The sequence below is a fragment of the Drosophila melanogaster genome, chromosome X (genome assembly GCF_000001215.4).
Source record: "Drosophila melanogaster chromosome X".
Taxonomy (NCBI): domain Eukaryota; kingdom Metazoa; phylum Arthropoda; class Insecta; order Diptera; family Drosophilidae; genus Drosophila; species Drosophila melanogaster.
The window spans coordinates 11,066,473-11,087,987 of NC_004354.4; the positions used below are offsets into that span (position 1 = coordinate 11,066,473).

The 21,515-nt window shown below is 45.8% G+C and overlaps 2 protein-coding genes and 1 non-coding gene across 4 annotated transcripts; 2 read left to right on the forward strand and 1 right to left on the reverse strand.

The window, feature by feature from the left end:
* The first annotated feature begins 79 nt into the window (after nt 1-79).
* On the forward strand, nt 80-1,907 carry CG15203 (uncharacterized protein). 2 transcript variants are annotated; one of them, NM_001298176.1, is made up of 3 exons: nt 80-260; nt 344-458; nt 1,304-1,907. In NM_001298176.1, the coding sequence occupies exons 1-3, from the start codon at nt 140-142 to the stop codon at nt 1,452-1,454; spliced, it is 387 nt and encodes a 128-aa protein (NP_001285105.1). In that variant the 5' UTR covers nt 80-139; the 3' UTR covers nt 1,455-1,907. The 2 variants fall into 2 exon arrangements, with proteins under 2 accessions (NP_001285105.1, NP_572679.1); NM_132451.3 differs by having other exon boundaries at nt 88-260; nt 1,304-1,625.
* A 3,061-nt stretch (nt 1,908-4,968) lies between these two features.
* On the reverse strand, nt 4,969-19,827 carry sev (sevenless). The gene is made up of 12 exons (NM_078559.3): nt 19,724-19,827; nt 16,973-17,775; nt 13,187-13,261; nt 12,662-12,727; nt 12,142-12,537; nt 11,836-12,075; nt 11,441-11,769; nt 6,721-11,381; nt 6,385-6,662; nt 6,131-6,325; nt 5,627-6,072; nt 4,969-5,546 (listed from the first exon to the last, which is right to left on the reverse strand). The coding sequence occupies exons 2-12, from the start codon at nt 17,651-17,653 to the stop codon at nt 5,249-5,251; spliced, it is 7,665 nt and encodes a 2,554-aa protein (NP_511114.2). The 5' UTR covers nt 17,654-17,775; nt 19,724-19,827; the 3' UTR covers nt 4,969-5,248.
* Nucleotides 12,819-13,300, forward strand: asRNA:CR44358 (antisense RNA:CR44358). The gene has a single exon (NR_123866.1).
* Nucleotides 19,828-21,515: the final 1,688 nt, after the last annotated feature.

Consider the following 21,515-nt stretch of genomic DNA (forward strand, 5'->3'; position numbering starts at 1 on the left):
CGAAACAATTGATGAATTTCAGTTTAAACGGAACGGCGACGACTCAGTCCGGCAATCTCTATAAGTATGCCCTGTGTAGACAACGCCGATCGGAGTCCGGGACCAATTCAGTCCAGTTTCGAACACCAAGGCGGTCGCAATGCATCCGGAACGCTACGCCAGTCCAAATCCATTGATACCATTGGTAATCGCAGGCGCCCTGCTCTTCTCGATGCTCTCGCAGGTGAGCGGCTACTCGGGACGAATTCCACCGGATGCAGGTGAGCGGATATGTGTTTCCCATATATATATTTCAATATATTTCTATATATTTATATATATGTTCTGTTCATATTATGATCAGATAATCCCGGGAAGTGCATGTACCGCGGTGACGTCCTGGAACTGGGTGTCAACAATGGCATCGCTCCCTGCCAGCGACTGACTTGCAACAAGGATGGATCAATACTTATCGAGGGGTGAGTTCCAGAGTACCTTGACCCGGTCACGGGACCATCTAACATATAGACTGGAAAAAATCATGAGTATAAATATTGTGGGAAAATTGTTTGCAAGCTGCTAGAAGATCTTTTAAGCAATGTCAAAGTGGTACCCAAACTTGAGCTTTAACTCCATCTTAAGCTTACCATATAATTAAACAAATTTTAACAAAATAACAAGCTTTTTTTGCGAGTGTACTTTATGGCACATCCCAGCCGCTGATAAGTCGCACACCCAACTACGAAGATGACGCTATGTCAACCACTTGCGACTGCGACTTCTCACCGAGTTTCTAGTTAGTTTCAGTTTGAGTTTCGAGTTCGCCAAGTGGCGCAAAAGATGAGGCTGTAATTTCTAGGTCAAGCTAAAGAGTTGAAAGCTAAATTAATGCTGTTGGCGAGGGGTGACTTCACATCCTTTGGTTGAAGGGGGCTGCTAGGATAGTAGACAAAAAACTAAATTGAGGGAAACTAAAAGTTTTGCCCCAGATTTGAAATGGCTTTAGCTCTTGAGGTGTTAAGTGTTTTTTTTTTTCATTTTTTGGTAACACTTCTTAGCAATGACAAAGTTAACAAGACGTTGAGTTTCTTTAAGCAAGCCTTTAGCAATCTTTGAAATTCAAAGACCTCATTCCTTAGAATGTGGCCCATTTGCCTGAATCATAATCAGTTGGCGGGATTTATTCTAATCTCAAGGTTTAGTCTTATAAAATTCCACAGCGAAATAGTTTACCTTTTTCAATGAAAATCTTGTATTATGAAATTGTAAATTCTATTTGTAATATATATATACATATATTTTATTAATTTAAAATTTTTTACAGTTGCGGCAAACTGCGCATCGAAAACTGCAACCGAGGCGAGCGAATCTCTCCGGGTGAACCCTTTCCGGAATGCTGCAAGCTGAGATACAAGTGCAAGCAAATCGGAGCGGCACCCTACTACATCGAGCGGAATACGGCGGAGAAGGTCTAGTGGGATTAGCTGGGATTATGCAGGATTAGCCACCGGGAGAAGAGGACCACCGAAGCCAAGGATGCAATGAATCTTTCTTAGTTGCAACGTACATATAATCAACAATTTGCTAATTTATTTGTCATCTTGTACTTCTCAATAAGCACCATGTTTTGTTTTTTTTTTTTTTTTAATCGATGTGTTTTCGTGGGTGGCTTTCGTGTTTCTTGAGATGCAGCCAAGTTGTGGGCAACACAAAAACCACTTGGCGCCGTTAGTGAAACTGTTTTCGCCGGGCCAAAAGAAATTGTTTAATTACTGGGCCAACCCGCTCATAAACAGCAATTAAGGCGAAGCCCGCCCCCTCGAGTGTTCCTCAAGTGGCAGCAATACCCGTAGCAGCACCAGTACACTCGAAAAAATCGCATACGCTTAATATAATAATAATAGAATATTTTATTAACCAACTGAAATAGGTATAGGTTGGAGATATTAAATATATATTTCTGATTTATTTAACTAGCAAAATTGTGTATAATTCATAGAGCTCACTCAATCACTTTAAATGCTTGCTCTCTGATTCTCTTGGCAGCATTTCTCTCAGTGCAGCAACTGTTGCAGCCGAGAAGCAGCAGTAAAGCGCAGTTGCAGTTGTAAAAATAAAGCGCCACCTTTTGTCGCGAAACGTTAATTAGTGCGAAATAATGAACGAGCAAATGGCGGCGCAAGCATGTGTGTGTGTGTGTAAGTGTGAGGTGCTCTGTATGTGTGTGTGCGCCAGGTAAGATGCAAGGGTGTGTGTGTGTGTGTGTGTGCTGCACGTGTCCGTGTGCCGAGTGTCCTGACAGCTACACATACACATACAACTAGCCTAGAAAGCAATCAAGGTGAGCAAATTACTCAATTAGTTCGAAAGCTTCTAATGACCTTCTTCCAGGACAATTCTTTAGATTGGGGAGAGAGTGAAAGAGAGGGATGCACACCTTATGTCCTATTTCCTATAATGGTGTAATTGAAATGTTCACGTTTTACATTTCCTGATAATGACCTTTTCAGCGAGAGCTATTTCTACTAATTTAATCAGGCTGATGCTGCGCTTTACTTCCAAGTCAATGAGTTAAAAGCTCTTAAGCTAACAATAATAGCTGTTACTTAAAAAACATTTACTGCGACTGCACCTTGAAACATAATTGCTAAATCAGGGAAATGTAATTATACTTCCGTTAAGTAATTCCTTATATTTTTATCCTTTCCAAAAACCATTCATCGAGAAAGCTGATAACTTTAGAAATTTTTCTCAAAGTCATTGATAGCCAAAAGCTCACATAAAATACAATACCACTGCATTTAAGGCTAACACATTGTCGGAATACTTGGGAATACTTACGCTCGCCGAATGCCCTCAAGAAATATCGGAAAGCAGTTGCAACACATACTGATGGCCCTCAAAGTTGCCCTCTTTTATTATTATTATTATTATTATTTTCGAACTGCTTGTGCGAGGGAATTCCTTGCGCTGTTGCCTCTCAATTTATTTCTGCCTCGCACTAGTTGACTCTTTTAATAACCAATTTGGCACAAAGTCGGTGGTAACTTGAGGGATATTAGCGTGGCCCGTACTTCGTAGTCCTAAGTCAGGCGTATGGCGGAGTATGGCGTATGGAGCCAGGACTGGAGTACACGACTTGGACAAACTTTTACCTGGTAGTTGTGGACATCGGGTTGTGGGAAAAACGGGTCTAACTTAATGGAAAACGCACGCACACACACACACACATCCTAGTAGATGGCTGCTAGGGGAAAACCTGCGGCTTAGGTCTTGTATTATGAAAAGCTCATCTAATTTCAATCAATTTCACCAGTCCGTGGGCTGGGCTGGGTTAGAAATTTTAAATGGTATACTAAACTTCGAGTTGTATGGCTCAAATCATATGAAATCGAATCTAAGCGAAATTTAAAGAGTCACCATTTTTATGGCCGGATGAGTCCGAAACTTTTTGACAAGCTATACAGGCAACCAACTCGCATGCATCATCGACTGGCGAAAGGACCCAGGACGTCGGGATTCCAGGGCCAATCTTCTCGGATCCTGCACTTGTCATAAAGCCGGAGTCAGCGGCTCGGAACCAGCGAACCACTTAATCATATCAGCACAATAAGTCAACGGGGCGACGCTCCCGGGGGCCATAAAATTAAATCCTTGCCGCGCTCCAAAGCTCAAAGCTCAAAGAGCAAGGAACGTGGAGCATGGCGCACCTTGCCATTCAAAAAAAAGTAAGGGAATGCAAAAAAAAAAACATCCATAATAATAAACGAAATCAATGGCAAGTCACCTTGAAGGCAGCTCCCGTTTCACTGGCCCCCACCCAACGAATCAAAATTCCGGACCAAAGGTAAAAGCACGCAAATGGCAATAACTAAGGGGAAAAATATAAAAACCAAGCTGTATTGTTGGCAAATAAAGGCGACTTTAAACGCAATTTAAATACGCTCTCAAATGTAGGTATAATTTTTTTAAAATGTTAACATTTTCTATCGAAACATAGTAACTGCCAGCAGTGGATTGAAGAATTTCCAATAATAGCGTGCAATCCCTTGACGAATTGCTGTCACCCAAAAGTCAGGGTATTGCACAAAGTTAAGCTGCTTATTCGCATATTAAAAATGGTTTATTTATGTTCCGTTCTTCGTGGGTTAACAAGAGCCCCACAAGGTAATCGATTTATGTTCTGCTATTTACACTTTTTGATTTATCCCCACCACCACCAACCTCCTCCCCGAAAAAAAACCCACTTTCTCGAAGCCTTTTGTGTAATGCGATGCGGGGAGAAAAAGTTTGCCAAAACATTTGACAAATCTGCATGTTTGTAAATGGATGGCCATGGTTGTGAGTAAGTGGGTGGTGCGTGAGTGGGTGGTGGTTGAATGGGTATGTGGGTGGTGCGTGTGCATGTGGATGTGCGTGCGTGCGTGCAAGGAAGAAACTTGGTCAGGTGTTTTCCCTTCACCTTACTTTTTCCGCTCAGAATTCCTTCACCAGCGGTGATTAGTTGAAAGGGCGACCTTTAAGAACATTACCTTAACTCAGCTCTATTTATAGGCCTACCAAAACCCGGCCATTATTCCCTGGCCGAAGTATCGCCAAACTTTTCCACCGACGCTTACATTTAATTTGATTGTATTTTCGCGGGGAAAAGCCGTGCCAAAACAAGGAAACACAAAGGAAAATGATGAAAATAAAAGACGGGGCTAAGCAAACTTTTTCTGGCCAACACGCATTAAAAACTCGGCAAATTCAATAAAATTAAGCATAGTCGTGAGTGGCATTAGATTGGGAATTACAATGAAAATTACTTTCGAAAGAAGTTTTTTTTTTATTTTTCGGGCACGCCGTCCCAAGTCGCTGATATAAAAATATAATTTAATAAAACTGCAAAGTAAATAAATAGAGAGCACCACAATTTCAATTTGGTTGAAAATATGGATATCAAACACTTGCATTACAGCTAAAAAATAACATTAAAAAACATTAGCTAGTACCAAAAATTTTATAATATATTTAAGTCTATCCATTAATTGAAATATTAAAGAAAATAAATAAATAGCGGTGCAAATAAAACTTATAGGCAATGCGCTTGCCCATAATTCCTGTATCTGAGAAGAAAAAAAAAAGTATCTTAATCTGAAATAGAATACAAACTTGCCATCCTCATCGACCATTTTATATTCTCGTACATATTAAACTTAGAACTTAGATTAAATGGAAAGCTAATCGTTTTGAGACGACCTTTGTGAAGGACATGGGAGTCACCTTTCTAAAGTCGCGAGACTCCCTCGTTTGCATACAGTTGCTTATCCTTGAGCGGCACTTCCCGCAGCGTCAGGTTCTCATCCTCCGGCCGCTCATTGTGCTCTCTATGCTCCTCCAGCGGCTGGCCATCGAATCGCACCTTGAACTCCGGCCTGGAGCAGCTGACAACCGTATCCGCAGTTGCCGAGGCCATTTGGGTGCGCCGCAAATCGGTGCTGATGGCATGGAGTGTGTTGTAGCAGCGCCGGAAACTGGGTCGCTCCCACGGATCCGTTCGCCAGCAAAGCAGGAGCAGGGAGTAACTGGTGGACAGGATTAATCAAAGAATTAATCTCTCAGTAATGAATGAAAATGATGAAATTGAAAGCAACGATAGACTTACAGCTTCTCCGTACACATGGGCGGCTGCTGGAGCCGTCCGCCCTCCTTGACATGGGCCAGCACCTCGAAGTTGTTCCTCGCCGCATACGGCTGCTGGCCCAGTGTGAGGATCTCCCAGCAGAGCACTCCAAAGGCCCACACATCCGACTGTGTGGTGAACAACCCGTCGACGAGACTCTCCGGCGACATCCAGCGCACCGGTAGCAGGCCCTCGCCCTCCTTTCGGTAGTAGTCGCTCTTGTAGATGTCCCTCGCCAATCCGAAGTCACCAATCTTCACGGTGCGCCGACGATCCGTGCTGCCCGTCGATTCCGTGACCAAACAGTTCCGGCAGGCCAGGTCGCGATGCACAAAGTGCATGTCCTCCAGATAACTGCAGCCGTTGGCCACATCAATGCACATGGCCAGGAGCTCGGAGAGCGAGAGTCCAGCAGTGGGTTGTGGCTCCTAGAGGGCATAATCTTTAGTAAACTTAAACTAATACCACCTATAAAACTTAACCCACCTGGGTGCTGGTAGCCCTGGCGGCACGTAGGTAGCTTAGCAAGTCGCCCGCTTCCATGTGCTCCATAATCAGAGATATGGACTCGGTGTCGAAGCAGATTCCCACCAGGCACACAATGTTCTCGTGCTTGAAGTTGCTCATCAGCTGAGCCTCCTGAAGCAGCTCGGCAAATTCACTGGCTCCCTTGCGCAGGCTCTGGAGGATCGAAAGCAGTTCAAAAGTTGCCCCTTTTCCGGCTACCGAAGACTACTCACCTTGATGGCCACTCGTTGCGGCTCCTCGGAGTCCTCCGTCTTCAACTGACCCTCGTATACCTCACCAAAAGCACCGCTGCCAAGAAATCGGAGCAACTTCAGTTGACTCCAATTAATTTGGGGCAGCAGAGCGATGTCCGCATCACTCAGCGTGGTGGAGAAGGCGCGATTCCTGACGGCCATCAGCTGCTGTTGCGTCTGCAAGGTGGACAGGTTGCTCCAGATGCTGGGACGGCTCTGCTGAAGCAGTTTCTTGGCACGCAGTCGTCGCTTTTGAACTGAACGGATATAATCAATACAATATGTTGCCTTTCAAGTCCCAAGCTTCTGACCTACCTTTTCGAACGAGCACCAATGCCAGAACGCAGCTGGAAACGATGGCAGCCGGCGCAATGATGGCCAGGACCAGTGATCCTCTCTTCTCCGGCGAAACGAAGGGCTCCGCCACCCGTTCGCTCTCCTCGCTGTAAGGTCCCCATCCGTGCTCCAAGCTCCGCGCACGCACACGGAAGAGGAGCAACCTGCTCGAATGCAGACTCTTCACAATGCAGCTCAGCTCGGTGGTGTTGCAGAAGTCCAGCCACTGATCCTCCACGACCACCGGTTCCTCAGCCCACGGCAACTGCTCTAGTGATCCACCGCTATTGCGGCGCCTTCTTCTGCGCCTCCGGCGAATGTCGCTCCTCGCCTGGAGTGCCTCCAGATTGTAGAGAGCAATGGGTGCTCCATTACCGCGGGCCGCCGTCCAGGTGACACGGAAAACCTCCTCAGCGATGTGCTCCAATTGTGGCTTGCCCGGCTGACTGGGCGCATCTCCCAGAGTTTCGTACACCTCTGCAGTGCCATGGTACAGTGGAGCTCCCGGCGTCGCCGCATAGCCCAGGAGCAGGCGACACTGGTAGCGGGTGCGTGGCTGCAATGGCTCCACCACCATCTTAGTGTGATTTCCGGCCACATTGCGACGCAGTTGCTCAGCCGACGATCGGCATTCGAGCTGCAGCGATCCCAGTGGATCCGGTGTTCCCGCCCAGGTGAGACTCAGAGAATAGGGTCCCAGTTCCAGGAGCTGCAACTCGGGTAATTCGGCGAAACTACGCACATGCAGCCGCTCGCTGCTGTTGCTCTTGGTGGGCGTGGCATGGGCCTGAACCCACAGGCTATACCCAGATCCCGGCTTGATTCCAGTCAATCGATGAGTGCCCGCCGTCTCCAGTCGCCGCTCATGTGCCTCCCATTCCCGCCGATCCTGGACATTTTCACCATCCAGTTCCTGTTGCCAGTGGAGCGTGTAGTAGACACTTTCGCTACGCAGCTGCTCCGGCGGCAACCAGCTGACCTCCAGTTCCCTGGGACTAAGCACACGAACACTGAAGTTCCTTGGAGGCGAGGGCGTGGCAGAGGCGGTAAGGAGCTCCAGTGGTGCCAACACCAAGGTGGGTAATGCCAACTTCTTTTGGTAAAAGCTGCTCAAAATTCCAGACACGCGATAACGGGTGAAGGGCAGCAGGTCTGTAAGATTCAACGATTCCCCAGCACCGAGCAGCCACTGTCCCAGGGGCTCCATCCCATGATCGTGCTCCTCGGATCCCGGCTCCTTGGCCAACGTAAGATTCAGTTGGTATCTAACGCCAGGAATAGGCAGTGGACAATCTTCGGAGGCTGTGATCATGGGTAAGTGTAATAGGCATCTCTGCTCCTCACAATCGGTAGCTTTCAAAAGGGATCCGCCGGATGAAGGAAGGAGCAGACAGTTCTTGGGCGGATAGGCCTGATAGTTGTGTGCCTGGAGCAGACGCACCTCTTCCGGCTCCAGTTCCACCGTATACTCCAGCTGCTGGCGCCGGCGACCATAAGCACGAATGCTCCAGTTTTTCACGGCGTAAAGGTATCCCGAATCCTGGGCCAACTGACCAGCAATGGAGTCCTCGCCCAGCAAGTTCAGCTGTGCCCGCAAAGCGCTGGCCGTGCACAGCTGACGGGCCACATCGTAGACACACAGCTTGCCCTGGTTGTCCACCAGGTTCAAGGTCTCCGATCCGGGCTCTAAGCTTCCAGCATGCAGACGGATTAGCGGCTGAACCGTTGCCCACTCCAGCTCCGAGCCATCGGTTAGATTTCTGCCCCGGAGCGAACCATTTCTCGGAGATCCCTGCTCGTACTCCAACCAGATCAGAGATTGCGCCTGTGGCAGGGCCACCAGATCCTTCAGCAACCGTCCCCTGGGAGTGCTCCACACCCGCTCGCCCTGCAGGATCTTCCCTTCAAAGTTGCACAGATCCAGGCGATAGATTATCGCCGCCTGCGGTGCAGTAGCATCCAGTTCCGCCCAGTAGACGATACGCTGTATCCAGTCCACGGCCAGTGCCAAGACCTCGGCCCTCATTCTGGCCAGCTTTGCTGGAGCTGATCCCGGGACATGGGTGAGCAGCTCCACGTGCTCGTTGACCCACAGCAATCGCTGCTCTCCCTCGATCCCCACCAGATGCTCAACCGGACTGGCCGTGTGCACCAGTCGCCTGCGATTCCGTGTGTCCAGGTCCAGTTCGCCAATAAACTCTGCATTGGCGTAGAGTACGCGTGGCACCGCCTGCACCTCCGGTGCCACATGGAGGGCATGACTAGCTGCGCCCGCTGCCGCTCCCGTGGCAGCCACACGTGCCTCCACCTGGAAGTGGTACGTCTGATCCGGTTGCAGGTGCTCTACGCGGGCCTCCAGGGCACTCTGATTGAGGCGCAACTCCTCGTGCAGCTCTGAGCCCACCCAACAGCTGATGTGATACTCCAGCGCCTGCATCGGCGCCTCCTGACCCTGTTCCGGCGCATCCCAGCGGAGCACAGCACTCACATTAGCCTCCTGCAGGGCAGTGGCCAAGCGCTCCACGAACACGCGCAGACGACGAGGCTGACTAGGAGCCACCGGCGGGGTGGTGAGCTGCACCCGAGTGGTGTCTCCACTTCGCCACGCGGTTCGCGGTGTGATGCTGATCTTTAGCTGCAATTGAGCCTGCGGCAATTGGGTCAGCCGGGCAAATGGTGTGCTCAAATCCAAGGTTTGTAGTCTTTGGCCAAACTCGAGGAGCAGACGATAGGAGACGCTGTGATTGCCACCGGAAGTGGATGGCTGCCAGCGCACATGGAAGTCGTCCCAGTGGCCATCGTCCAGACGCACGCTATCCGGGAGCACGGTCATTGGAATAACCCCCTCATCCCGCGGAGGCAATGGTTGTGGGTCCAATAATTGCAATGCGGAGGCAGGAGAGGCCTGGTCCGGTGTCGGTAGCTCCATGACATCCAGAGGAGCAGCCAGGCGGACCAAGCGAGCTCTCCTGCCACTCCGCTCCAGCCAAAGAAGTGCGCCCAAGGGCCGCAGAAGCTGCAAACTGTCCGGGACAGCCTGAAAGACGCCTTTAATCTGCTGGATCATCTGCAGTGAATCCCCGCCAGCTGTCAGGGGCGCACGATACAAACGCAGTGCACCAGAGCCTTTAACAAGCCAGAAGAGCTGATCCTGCTGGGTGTCCAGCACAAAGGAGGCGATGCTTCCCTCCAGCCCATTAACACGATAATAAGTGACCGCTTCATCGGGCGTGGAACCATGTCGCGACAGCTGAGAGCTGGTGGCATAGTACAGGTGGCCTTGACGCGGATCCAATGCCAGGAAGTTGGCCTCGAAGACGGGCAACAGTTCCCGACTGCCCGACCATGGATCCATGCGCACCACGCAATTCCTGGCCAGATCCGTCCAATAAACTCTTCCGCCCCGCCAGTCGTAAGTCACCGAGCCCACGTGCTGCAGTGGCTCCGAGATTGGGCATCCCCACTGGCTGTGCACCAGATTGATGCAGTGCAGTAGACCGTCGCCAGTGACGTAGTAGCCCACGCTTTCATTCACCATGGTCATGGGTCCGGGTAGTCGCTCCAACTGTTCCTGCTGCACTTCCAAGCCCTCGCCCAGCTCGTTGGTATGAATGACGCTTCCCTGCCGGCTGGCCCATCTCAAGCGATGTGGACCCAGTGGCCAGGTGCGGGCAGCCAACGGTTCAGTCCACTCGCCCGGCTCTCCATCCACGTTTATTGCCCTAACTCGCAGTTGATAGAGATTATCCGGCTGCAGGCGCTGCAGTCCAAAGATGGGTCCACGAATATTGCGAATGCTAAAGGCACTTTGGCTGGCCACATCAAGCACTTCCAGTTCGTAGCTCCAGCTGCGTGCTGCATCCGCCGATTGGTAGGGATTGCGTTCCGGCTCCTTCCACGAGATCTTTGCCGCCTGGGCTCCCAGCAAGGCCTTCAAGCTGTGCGGTTTTCCTCCAGCGCTGGTCAGTGGTTGGCTTTCCGGCACCAGGAGTATCACGGCCCAACAGTCGGGCAAGTTCTTTAGAGGCCATGAGGCACTGGGACTGGCTGCCTGACCCTGCTGCTCAACCAGGATCAGCTGACCAGAATCGGGCAGGAGCAGGGAGCGACCCAACAGGGCAAAGCTTTGCCAATGGCTGGATGCAGGTCCATTTCCAGCTCCATTCGAAGGCGGTGGTAGCGGCAGTGGATGCTTGAACCCACCATCGTAGCTTATCTCTAGGAATTTACCCTCCTGTGGAAGCATTAGATGGATGATGAAGTGTTGTGGCTGCACCAGGAACCAACCGGGCTGCCTGATCCTCAACAGGCGATGGATCATTCGACCATGCAGATCCTGACGCCACAGCGACTCCTCGTTCCTCCAGAAAATCCAGCCATTCAGGGCATCCACTTCCAACTGCTCAACGGGCAGATCAAAGGACTCGCCCACTTTCTGCGTTGATTCACCCAGCAAATCTGTGCTGATAATCTGAAAGCTGGATTGGTTTCGCTCTGGCGACTCCATAGCGAAGTACAGTCGATGATGCAGCCAGTCGAAGCTCAATCTGCGAGGAACCCATCTTCCACTGGATATGTTTCCCAGATCCAGCTTGAGCTGCTGCGCTGGACTCACCATCTGGCCGGATTCAAATTTTAAGCTGAAAAGATTTCATCGGATTTAGCTAAATAATTTGTCTATATATCTAATCCTTCGCACCTGCGCAACTCTCCATGGACGTTGAGCAGCCACAGTTGTTGCTCCCGCTTTGACCAGGCGATATCAGCCAATTCCTCCTGAGATTGATAGATCATGGAGTTCTCACCAGCCGGTTCCAGCGATTGCCACATCACAGCCCTTCGTCCGACGAGCAGGACACTTTCTGTCAGATCCTTGGCAGGCTTTTCATTTCGAGCGGAGTGAGTCTGCACAAATCCCTTGGCCACCGGACCCTCACCCTGTTTGTTGATCATGCTCAGCGCCAGGGTATAGTTGGTGCCGGCTTGTAGCTGGGAAAAGATGTAGCTACCTCGTCCGGCCGGAACCAGCTAATATATGTATATGTATATATGTTTACTACGGATAATTGAAATGATTGAATGACCATCTCTCACCTGTTCACTTGTAGCGTTTCCCTCCGAGGAACTCAAACGCAGGCGGTAACCCTCGATGGGTCCATTGGTGAAGCGACCGGGATGCCAGTGGACAGCCAGGTGGCTGTCGTCGAGACCCATCAGATGCTCGATGACCGGAGCCGAGATGGGCGCGCCCTCGGGTGGCGTTTGGTAGGCGGGCGTGGCCGGAGAGTAGAGGACTTCGTCTCTATTCTCGCCGAAAGGCAACTCAAATCGGAACTGAAGAAATGTATATAAATAAATAAATAATATATTAAAAATGAAAATGATGCAAAACAAACATACCCTGTATTGTGTGTAGGGTATCAGGGCCTCCAGTATCTCGCACACATAATACTCGTCACAGTCGTAATCGGCTAAGTTAAACCAGGCACTGGAACCCGTCTCTCCGGATGCATCCTGGTCTTCCTGCTCGAGATCCAGCTCCTCGCCGTGGTGATCCACAAACTGGTACTGAATGTTGAAGGGTCTGCTGGCCAGGTAGTGTTCCGGAAAGTGCATCGCCCAGCGGATGGTCAGTGGCGTGGACTGTCCGTCCGCCCGAGGAGCTCGCTCCAGCTGCGGCTGCGTCCGCTCCACCAGGTGGCTGATGGCCAGTCGCTGGAGGTGCCAGTAGTCCCGCTGGGCCATCTCGCAGGCACCGATGCAGGGCATGTCGTACGGGTAGAACTGGAGGGACAGCTGCGGACGGGCCAAAAGGGGAGACAACAACGAAAGGGGTCAAACTGGATCTGAATATGGATTGTGTAATGGGAGCTGGGTACTTAGTTCTGGGTGGGATGATTGGTGATGAGCTAAAACTTACGCAGGCCTCCTGGCAGGACTCCAGCTCCTTGAGGGCGCGATACCACTGGGCACAGCCCTTGGTGCACTGCAAAAAAAAAAAGGGCGAAAAATGGTTAAGGAAACCGGGTAGAACATATCAGAATAGAATATCTGTCAATTTGGCAGCATTTAAATATATTTTTGTATCTTTAAAACACCCGCTGCGCAAAAATTCCCGTTCTTAGTTACTTTGCAGTCAAAACCACTCATTGATGGTCAAGTGTAAATTACCACAGAAGGAAAGGAAAGGGAAAGGAATGGGAAAGGAGCCCAGGACGACAAGATCGAAAACAAGCAAGAGGGAGCTCATGAAGATCCTCTTCGATGGCTTCCTCAGTTGCTTGGAGAAGGAGAACGACTGGCAGAGGATTATGCACTTTGAGTTCGTGTCCAATTGATCTGGTAACTGGAGTGGTTAATCCAGAGCGCGAACAATGGTATCGGATTACCCGACTTAACGATCCTATCCCATTTCAATGCCGGCTCCCCAATGTCTTCGACTTACTCGTGTTTTGTAGCACTTCTCGCCATTGTCCGCCTTTTCGCACTGTATTCCAAATTCGTCCAGAAACAGATCCTCCTGGAAAAGGGGAAAGGAAATAATTACAATGAAAATGTGAAAGCATTTAGTATTTTATTTTGGTCACTTGGGAACGGAAGTTGCGGTGAGTTTGCGTGGGAAAAAGCTGAAGTCGTCACACATATATATGTGCATATATAAAACAATATAGCAATGGCCATATAAACGCGATTTCTGTGCCAATGCCGATGGTTCAATTATTTCGATCAATTATCATTGTGGAGCAGGGAGAGAGACCTCGAGCATCTCGCTAATAAAATGAACACAAATATGTTATATACTCTCGATTAAGTTCGCTTTGTTAACACACACACATAATGTATTCCTTCGTTTTATTTTTGCATTGAAATTAGGTTTCCGAGAACCAATGATGCTGCATAAATTTGGTCGAAACTCGTTTTGGCCACGTGAGCCATGAAGATCTACCGAGTTTAGAAGCCATTTGCATAGACTAGACTTTTTGAGCCATCAAGGGCTACCGGCTTAAAACGGGGTCATCCATGCAAAACTCGATGCTTGTGGCTTAAATACAAAACAAACCCATTTGCCAGATGCTAATAAAAAGTATCTTTAAAGAGGGCTAGCAGTCATAAAAAGTTATGTATAGATATTAACAAACTGTAACTGAGATTCGATTGTAAGCTAAAGAAAACTTTAACCTTTTTTACGAGTAAATCTTCAAGTTGTACATAAATTTAAGCAAAATCCCACGGGTCATTAAATATTTCTTTTAAACTTCACATGAGCTCAAGTCAAATCTCTACTTCCGTTTGTATCTCGCAAATCCGCAATCCTTTGAGTTCCTTTACCCAAAAAAAAAAAAAAAAAATGGAAAGCCAGTACTTAAAATCCAATTTGGCACTCTTTGAGTTGCCCCCTGCGCCATTTGGAAACTCCTTAAAGTGGCCAACTTTGTTAATTGTGTGGCTCCAGCTTGCTAAATGGACAAGTAATTACAAGGGGATTTCCCGCCGTGGATTTGGATTTCCTCACACTCAAACACGAGTGTGTGTACTTTTCTGGTGCTTGCACTTTCCATTTTGTTCTTTATTTTTGTTTTTTTTTTTTTTGTGATTCGCACACGCGTCAATTTAATTTAGAGTTCTACGTAATATTTTATTAATTTAGCTTGATTGGCTTTTTCACAAACAGAAATAGCTCTTCACACAGCGAAAGAGAGCTCCTCCCTTCGCCAAGCGGAAAAACGAGGAAAAAAATCCATGAAGCTGGTGAAGCTGGTGAAGAACCCCCCGGGAGACGAAAGATTGAGCCTGGGGCCCGAGACTAATTGGCGTTGGGGGTTTTCATGTCGTCATTGCTCATCTTTTGTTGTACAATTTCTATTACATTAACTCGGAAACCGACCCACACACACAGGCACACCCATACACACACACACACACACACAGGCACACATTAGAAAGGGGGCGGGGCCGGAGGGAAGGCCGCCAGACTGGGTTGGTGTGTTATTGACACCATTATTGTCCCATTGTTGTTGCTGCCGTCAGGCTCTGGAAAAGCGAGCCAAAGAAAATACACTTGTGTGCTTACGAACGCACAGCAGCGCCCAAATTAATAGTACTTTAATTGCAAATACAATTAATTATGAAACCTATAAAAGAGTTTTTAAGCCTTAGTACTGTATTCTATCGCAAATTGATAGGCTTTATGTCTCTTTAATATTTTAAACTAACCTTAATCATGAGCCACCCAACTTCCGCGAGTGCGAATGAAGTACATACATATTTGTTAATTTTGGGTTAACAATATATTTTTTTATTTCAACAGCACTGCTATTAACTGCACCGCAATTATAGCACTGCCTACACGTACCCGTACACTTAAATTGACTAAACATTTTGCTCACTCTCGATTCCAACAAGGCAAAACATCTTAATAAAATTTCTTTTGTTCGCCTCGCCTTTCTAGGCTATGCGAAATTCAGTTACTGGTTGGAAAATGAAGGTTTGGTTTGGTCTAGTTTATTCCTGGAGCTAAATCATCACCAGCTCAAGCGATTAGAAAAGAGTGATAGGAAGAACTGAAATGCGTAATCAAGGTATCGATTAAAATGGCAATTGTGTACAGCATGAGAGCTGAACTAAATAGTTAAACGACACAAATTATAATTTAAGAGTGAATATATAATTTAACATGACATATGAGCGAACAACTGATTTTTGATGGATACACCAATGCTCTCTCTGTCTCTCTCTTTCTCTCTGATCATTAAATTCAATCCACTCGCCTTCTGAACGCCAGATGGCGCTCGCTTATCATTAATTTTAATTGGCGCAATGGGGCTTTGTGTAACTGGAGTGTCGAATTGTGGATTACTGAATTGGCGCTTTCCTAATGAATGAAGTACCCGCCAAGTCACTGATTTACATGCGGCCCACTCCGATTACACACTCTGCGATAATATAGTAATTACAGTCCGCAAATTTGTACTGCAAAAGATGTATGTACACATGTGTGTACTTATGTGCCAGCTGAAGTGATGACTATATAGCATGTGTATGTAGTTGAGCATTTTAGCAGGTAAATTGCATTGTTGAGGGGAAATACTGGGCATCTTGGAGTAATTACCTCCATAAGAAACATTAATCTCATCAATTTCATTAATACAAATTAGTATTTTAAACTTAATATGTATTAACATTCCCCAGATTGTTGTAATTGTAAATCAATATGTTTAGCAGTTTCCAAAGCTTTGACACCATATCTCAATGTATATGCCCTTATCTATATTTTATAATTAATTAAAGGCACACTTTTTCATCACCCCTTTGACGCATTTCACAGCTCGCATTACAAAAACCTCTGCACTCACTTAGCCGCAATTAAAGCATTAACAAAGTGCAGCAAATAAAACAAGTCAATCGGTTGCCTAATTAAAAGCATTTTTAATTAAGCTCACCAGGACATGAAACTAGTGGGGGAATTAATGAAAAATATACGTGCGTAAATAAAAATGTATGAAATAAACATATAACACACTATGGGTGCCATGGTGATGATTTTCTGTGCAAAGCATGTGACATGTGACATGTGACATGTCTATATGGCACAAAAGCCAGATAAAACACACACCCACTCAGTATGCAAATTGCAATAAAGCCGAGCCGAGACGAGGAGGTAACCCAAATAATGAGCAAGATTCTAATCCCGATCTGTTTGTTCTGTTTCAGCAAATTGAAATGTCACTTCATCCAGCCCACATGCATACATATGTATGTACATATGTTTAATCACCGACTTAACTCGACGATCTTCAATTACACATATAATTTAATTAGCCGAGTGCGAGTGAGCGATTAATGGCCACTGGAATGGTTGGAAAATTCATTCAACTCAATAAGCTAGTCAGCTAAATGTCTGAGAAATAAAAACCAAGCCAAAAAAAAAATAAATAAATAATCGTTGGAATATATAACTTGGTCTACGTGATGAGTTAGCAAGCTCGAGTTGCACTTGTTTAGATTGTTTTTTGATTATATCGTTGACACAAGCAAAACTGGAAAAATAAACATTTCGCACCCGAATGTCGCTTTACCCTTTTTTTTCTTTGCTTTGCCCTGGGGAAAGTCATGTTTTATGCATGTTTTATGCATGTTTTATGCTCTTTTGACACCATCACGAAATGTGCATTATCACAATGTATGTAAATACAATATAAAACTTAGGTAATGTTAGAAATCTAGAACTCACCTCAACAATGCAGCGCTGCACACAATCCCTGGTCACGCGTTCCAGGACCATTCGCTCGTCGACGCCATGCTGTTCCTCCGAAGGATCACGATCCCGATCTCGATCATCTGGATGATGGGCCATCGTTGACTGTGGCCTGCTGCTGATGGCGATGCCCTCGACAATGCTTGGCGGAGCTGCGGCGGCGTGCTTGTGCCAGATGGCCACCTTCTCGACCACATCGCTGTCCAGCTTGGGACGCAGCAGGCGCATTTGGTCTTTGGAGACGGGTTCGGGACTCTGGTGCACCGTATAGTTGTGCGATCGGCAGACATCGCAGCAGATCGAGAGTAGAATGAGCAGGAGAAGATTGATGATCAGTATGGTGGATATGCCGCCATGGCCATCCTGGCCACTGGCCAATTGGCGGCCTAAGCGAGCCAATTGCTGACGTAGATCGAAGGAGCTGCTCTGCTGGCGGACCACAATCTTGCTGGGTGAGGCATTCTGGGAGTTCGACGAGGAGGAGGAGGTGCCAGGTGCCTGCTGATTGATGTGGGTGGTGGTCATCTTGGTATTCACATTCACCGCGATCTTCACATTGAAGCTGATGTTCAATCTCTTTGTGGGCGCCGCACCCTTCGCCTGTTTGTCCTGCTCATCCGACTGGTGGTCTACATTTTGTTGCCAAAACATAGTCATCGAGGCACTCGATCTTCACCCCGAGTTCGCGATTTGTGGCGTTCGATTCCTATTTCACTCGATAATCGTTGTTTGCTTTGGCTGAATTAACATTTTAGTGCCGCATTTGACTGAAAACGAAACTGAAACACACAACACAGTGACCACCGCAGTGTAAATCAAAAGAGAAATAGAAAGAGAGGGGTGAATTTGAACAACGCACAAATAAAAATCAGATTTCAAATAGCAGAGTCAAAAAACCAATTCAATTGGAAATTTTAAGTACACAAACTAATTTCCATTTTATGCAAATTCGAGAAGCAGCAAACGAGGCAGTTACAAAAAATTAAATGCAAGTGATATTTTACGGATACCCTTTACTCAACATTATGTCATATAATGTTAAAATATATGAATACATTTTTATATAATTTATTTAGCGAATTTGAGAAATGAGTCTCGTTAACTTTCCATTAAACAGAATGACTTATTTCTTGTACTTCAATTCATTGCAGTTGCAATTTAAAGGCATAAAAAAAGCTGCTAAAAGGCCCGAACCTAGTAATTTACAAATATTTGCAGTATATCAGCAAGCCAAGTTTTGTCTAATTAATAGATACTCCAATCACTGTATTTACAAAGTGGCAGTTCTGCCCTTGCAAAATGCTATATTACTATCATTTTTGTCAAACCGTCAATTATCATGAGTTTTCCGGATTATTACTCAATTTAGTGTAACAAGCATAAACAATTTACATGTATAGTTGATTAATAGCTGTACCAATAGCATTAAATGATATTTGCATATTTGAAAATTTGATGTATATAATATATTTGATATATTTGATATATATTTGATATATTTGGAAAATAATTAATAAAAATAAGTAGGCAAGTGAATATACCCCAAGAAAAAGCTTAACTACATTGCATTCTACTTATTTCAGATGCAGCTCAAAGGTTCAACGCACATTGCCGGCGAGATAAACAGGGTAAACACAAACACACACACACACAATCTAAGTCCGGATCGATAAGCCAAAATCCCAATGATCTCCGTAACTGGTTTGGCCAGCTTCCACCGCCCAACTCATCCAAATGTCGCCGGGATTTCGATTAGAGGACATGGATGGTCCATGCTCTCATGGTCCATGGTCCAATTAATATGGCGTCTGCATAATCAGCTAGCCAAGCGACAAGTTTCAATTAACATGGCGTAATGCATGGCCAATAAGTCACGCCCCCTTCGACCGACCACAGCAAAAACAACAACAACAACAACAACAACAACAACAATAGCGAACGGGAAGTGGCCATAACAAATTTATCCTCATTAAGATGCAAACACATTCGACGGACGGAGAATAATCGAGCGGAGTCGCACTTTCAAAAACGGAAATCCCTTTTGTCCGCAAGTTCAGCAAAACCATAGATATACATATATATATGTATATATATATATATGTATATATAATAGTTAATTGCACTTTAATTTCATATTTACCAGCAACAACAACAGCACAGCAGCACGGAAAATGTTAATTAAATCGCCCGATGAGCAGACTAGACCGAACAAATATATATATGTATAAACAAAATGAAACAGAAAAACCGAAAATAAATTGAAATTCAAATTGAATAAACCGCGCGAAATAGTGAAAACACGAAAGATCACAGCGGGATTAATTGCATTAAAGTTATTCAGAGAATATTATGCAAAAGCTGCCGGCCAGCGTTTTGCATTAATTAGTCGAAGGTATGTATGCTATAGTATATATATATACATATTTGTACAATCAGAAAGTCAAAACCGATGGAGCCTTAAACTCTCACCCACATTTCGCTCGAATCGCCGCTGTTGAAGTTGTTAAGCGCTGTTCACGCGCTTTAATTCAATTTATTGTTGATTTGAGCGGCTTAATTGCATTTTATTGTTGCAGTTGCGGCCCCAACTGAAAAGCAACTCCACACACACACACATAGGAACACTTAGTGCACGCGAAAAAAAAAGGGTATTAAAAGAGCCGAAATTCATGCAAACACACACATACGCGCACGGATGTATCTTGTATCTTTGAGAACGCAACTCACTCGACAAAATGTCACAGATATCTGGATGTGGATCTGAATCTGGATCTGGATGTGCGATTCCCGAAGCGTTACGTAGTGCGCAGTGGCGCGATCGCAGCAGAACTGATTTGCCGGCGAGCGGCGGCTTTTTAACCAAGCCCCAAGCTCCAAGTCCAAGTCCAACCCCCCAGCTGGAGAACTTGAGCACGGAACTGAAACCGAACCGAAGCGATGCGATGCGATACGATACCATACGATACCATACGATACCATACGATGCGATGAACGATGAGTGACGAAGCGCACCGCAACCGAACCGAACTGAACCGAACCGATCTTAAATGACCATTGATCTTCTTTTTCGTTGACGCAGCAACTATGACGTCATTGGCAGGGCAACCCCTAAACTGGATATCATGGGTAGATAGCCCACCGCGCTCCTCTTTCCATGGGTCAAAGCTCAACTCAATCGGTTGATCGCAGATCGCAAGCAGGCCGCCAGATATTTAAGTTCTTATAGATACATAGATAGATAGATGTATTTTCCATCTCAAGAAACCAATGCCACCTCAAGAGTATCTATCTAAAATATAATCTTAATAAAAACATGATCTTAACATTGTGCATCTAGTTGATTTGATGATTTTCGGTTTTTAATAAGCTTCCGACTTACATAGTAACATCTTTGTATCATTAAAATTAAGGTAATGGGCCGAGGCTATGTAAAATGTATATAATTATTAAATTATAGTACTTATTTTTGAGCTAGACTTATTAAGACTAAATATATTGAAAAGCTTACATCCAAAGAGGGTTAAATTTCAACTTCTTGCAATGGAAAAAAACTTTATTCGTTTACAAATGTTAACAGAAATAATTTAAAATACAACTCAATTTACTCTAAACATCGTCACATGAATAGCGCAAATCAACGCGCTTTTTCGCCAACAAATAAACGTGGCAGAAAATTTGTTTAAATCGTTTAGCTGACTCACTCTTTACATTTAGCTAAGCATTAACAGCACACCTAAATTGATTATTAAACTAATTGATCGCAAGCAGCAGTAAACGCTTGAAAATAATTGAATTCAATAGGGAACTAGCCCACACAATCAGAAAATAAAGTCATCAATTGGGGTGAATAGAAGTGTATTTCCATGAAAAGTAAACGAGATGTGGAAAGTCATAGAAATTTCATTAAAAATTTTCTATCAAACTACAAAATATCATATTTCCATAACTTTTTAACCGAGAAATATGAAGAAAACAAGTTAAGCTATTAATTTCATTGATTTACACAAACATTTAGGTATTTTTTTTTTACTCTGTAGAATCAAAAACTCGCAAGCTAAGAAATATGCAATATTTTAAAGCATTTTCCGAGCATTTGAAGCACACAAGAGTAGGCAATTTTCCGGTTACACATGACTCGTGACTCATACAACTGACACTGCGGGATGAAAAATTGAGCGGCGAGTGAAAGGCTTGCGTGACAGCTTCCGTTTCCGGTTCCGCCATCAAGTCCAAGTATCCCTTTCGCTTATGGATTTTTTGGCCAACGGAAAGGATGTGCCGCAGACATCCAAACTGCACTCGTGCGCACAATTTCTTGGCCCGAATAATCTGTGGAAATCCAATCTCCCGCCTGGGATCATCGAATTCGTACTAATCGTTTGAAATATTCTGGAATTGATTAGACGGCAAACTTATTACACACACTTGACGGAAGATGCGGCTTATCAACCCGAGCGATTCTCAATGGATTCGCCGGCGGACTAGGTGCTACATACCTATTTCACAGACTGTCACGTGA

Bases quoted from the DNA above. Each gene is read 5' to 3' on its own strand.
- CG15203 (NM_001298176.1), top strand. From the start codon at position 140: ATGCATCCGGAACGCTACGCCAGTCCAAATCCATTGATACCATTGGTA. The intron at 261-343 runs GTGAGCGGATAT...TATTATGATCAG, and splicing joins ACGAATTCCACCGGATGCAG to ATAATCCCGGGAAGTGCATG. The intron at 459-1,303 runs GTGAGTTCCAGA...AATTTTTTACAG, and splicing joins GGATCAATACTTATCGAGGG to TTGCGGCAAACTGCGCATCG.
- sev (NM_078559.3), bottom strand. From the start codon at position 17,653: ATGACTATGTTTTGGCAACAAAATGTAGACCACCAGTCGGATGAGCAG. The intron at 13,262-16,972 runs GTGAGTTCTAGA...CCCCTTTTCCAG, and splicing joins TGCAGCGCTGCATTGTTGAG to GAGGATCTGTTTCTGGACGA. The intron at 12,728-13,186 runs GTAAGTCGAAGA...TTTTTTTTGCAG, and splicing joins AGAAGTGCTACAAAACACGA to TGCACCAAGGGCTGTGCCCA.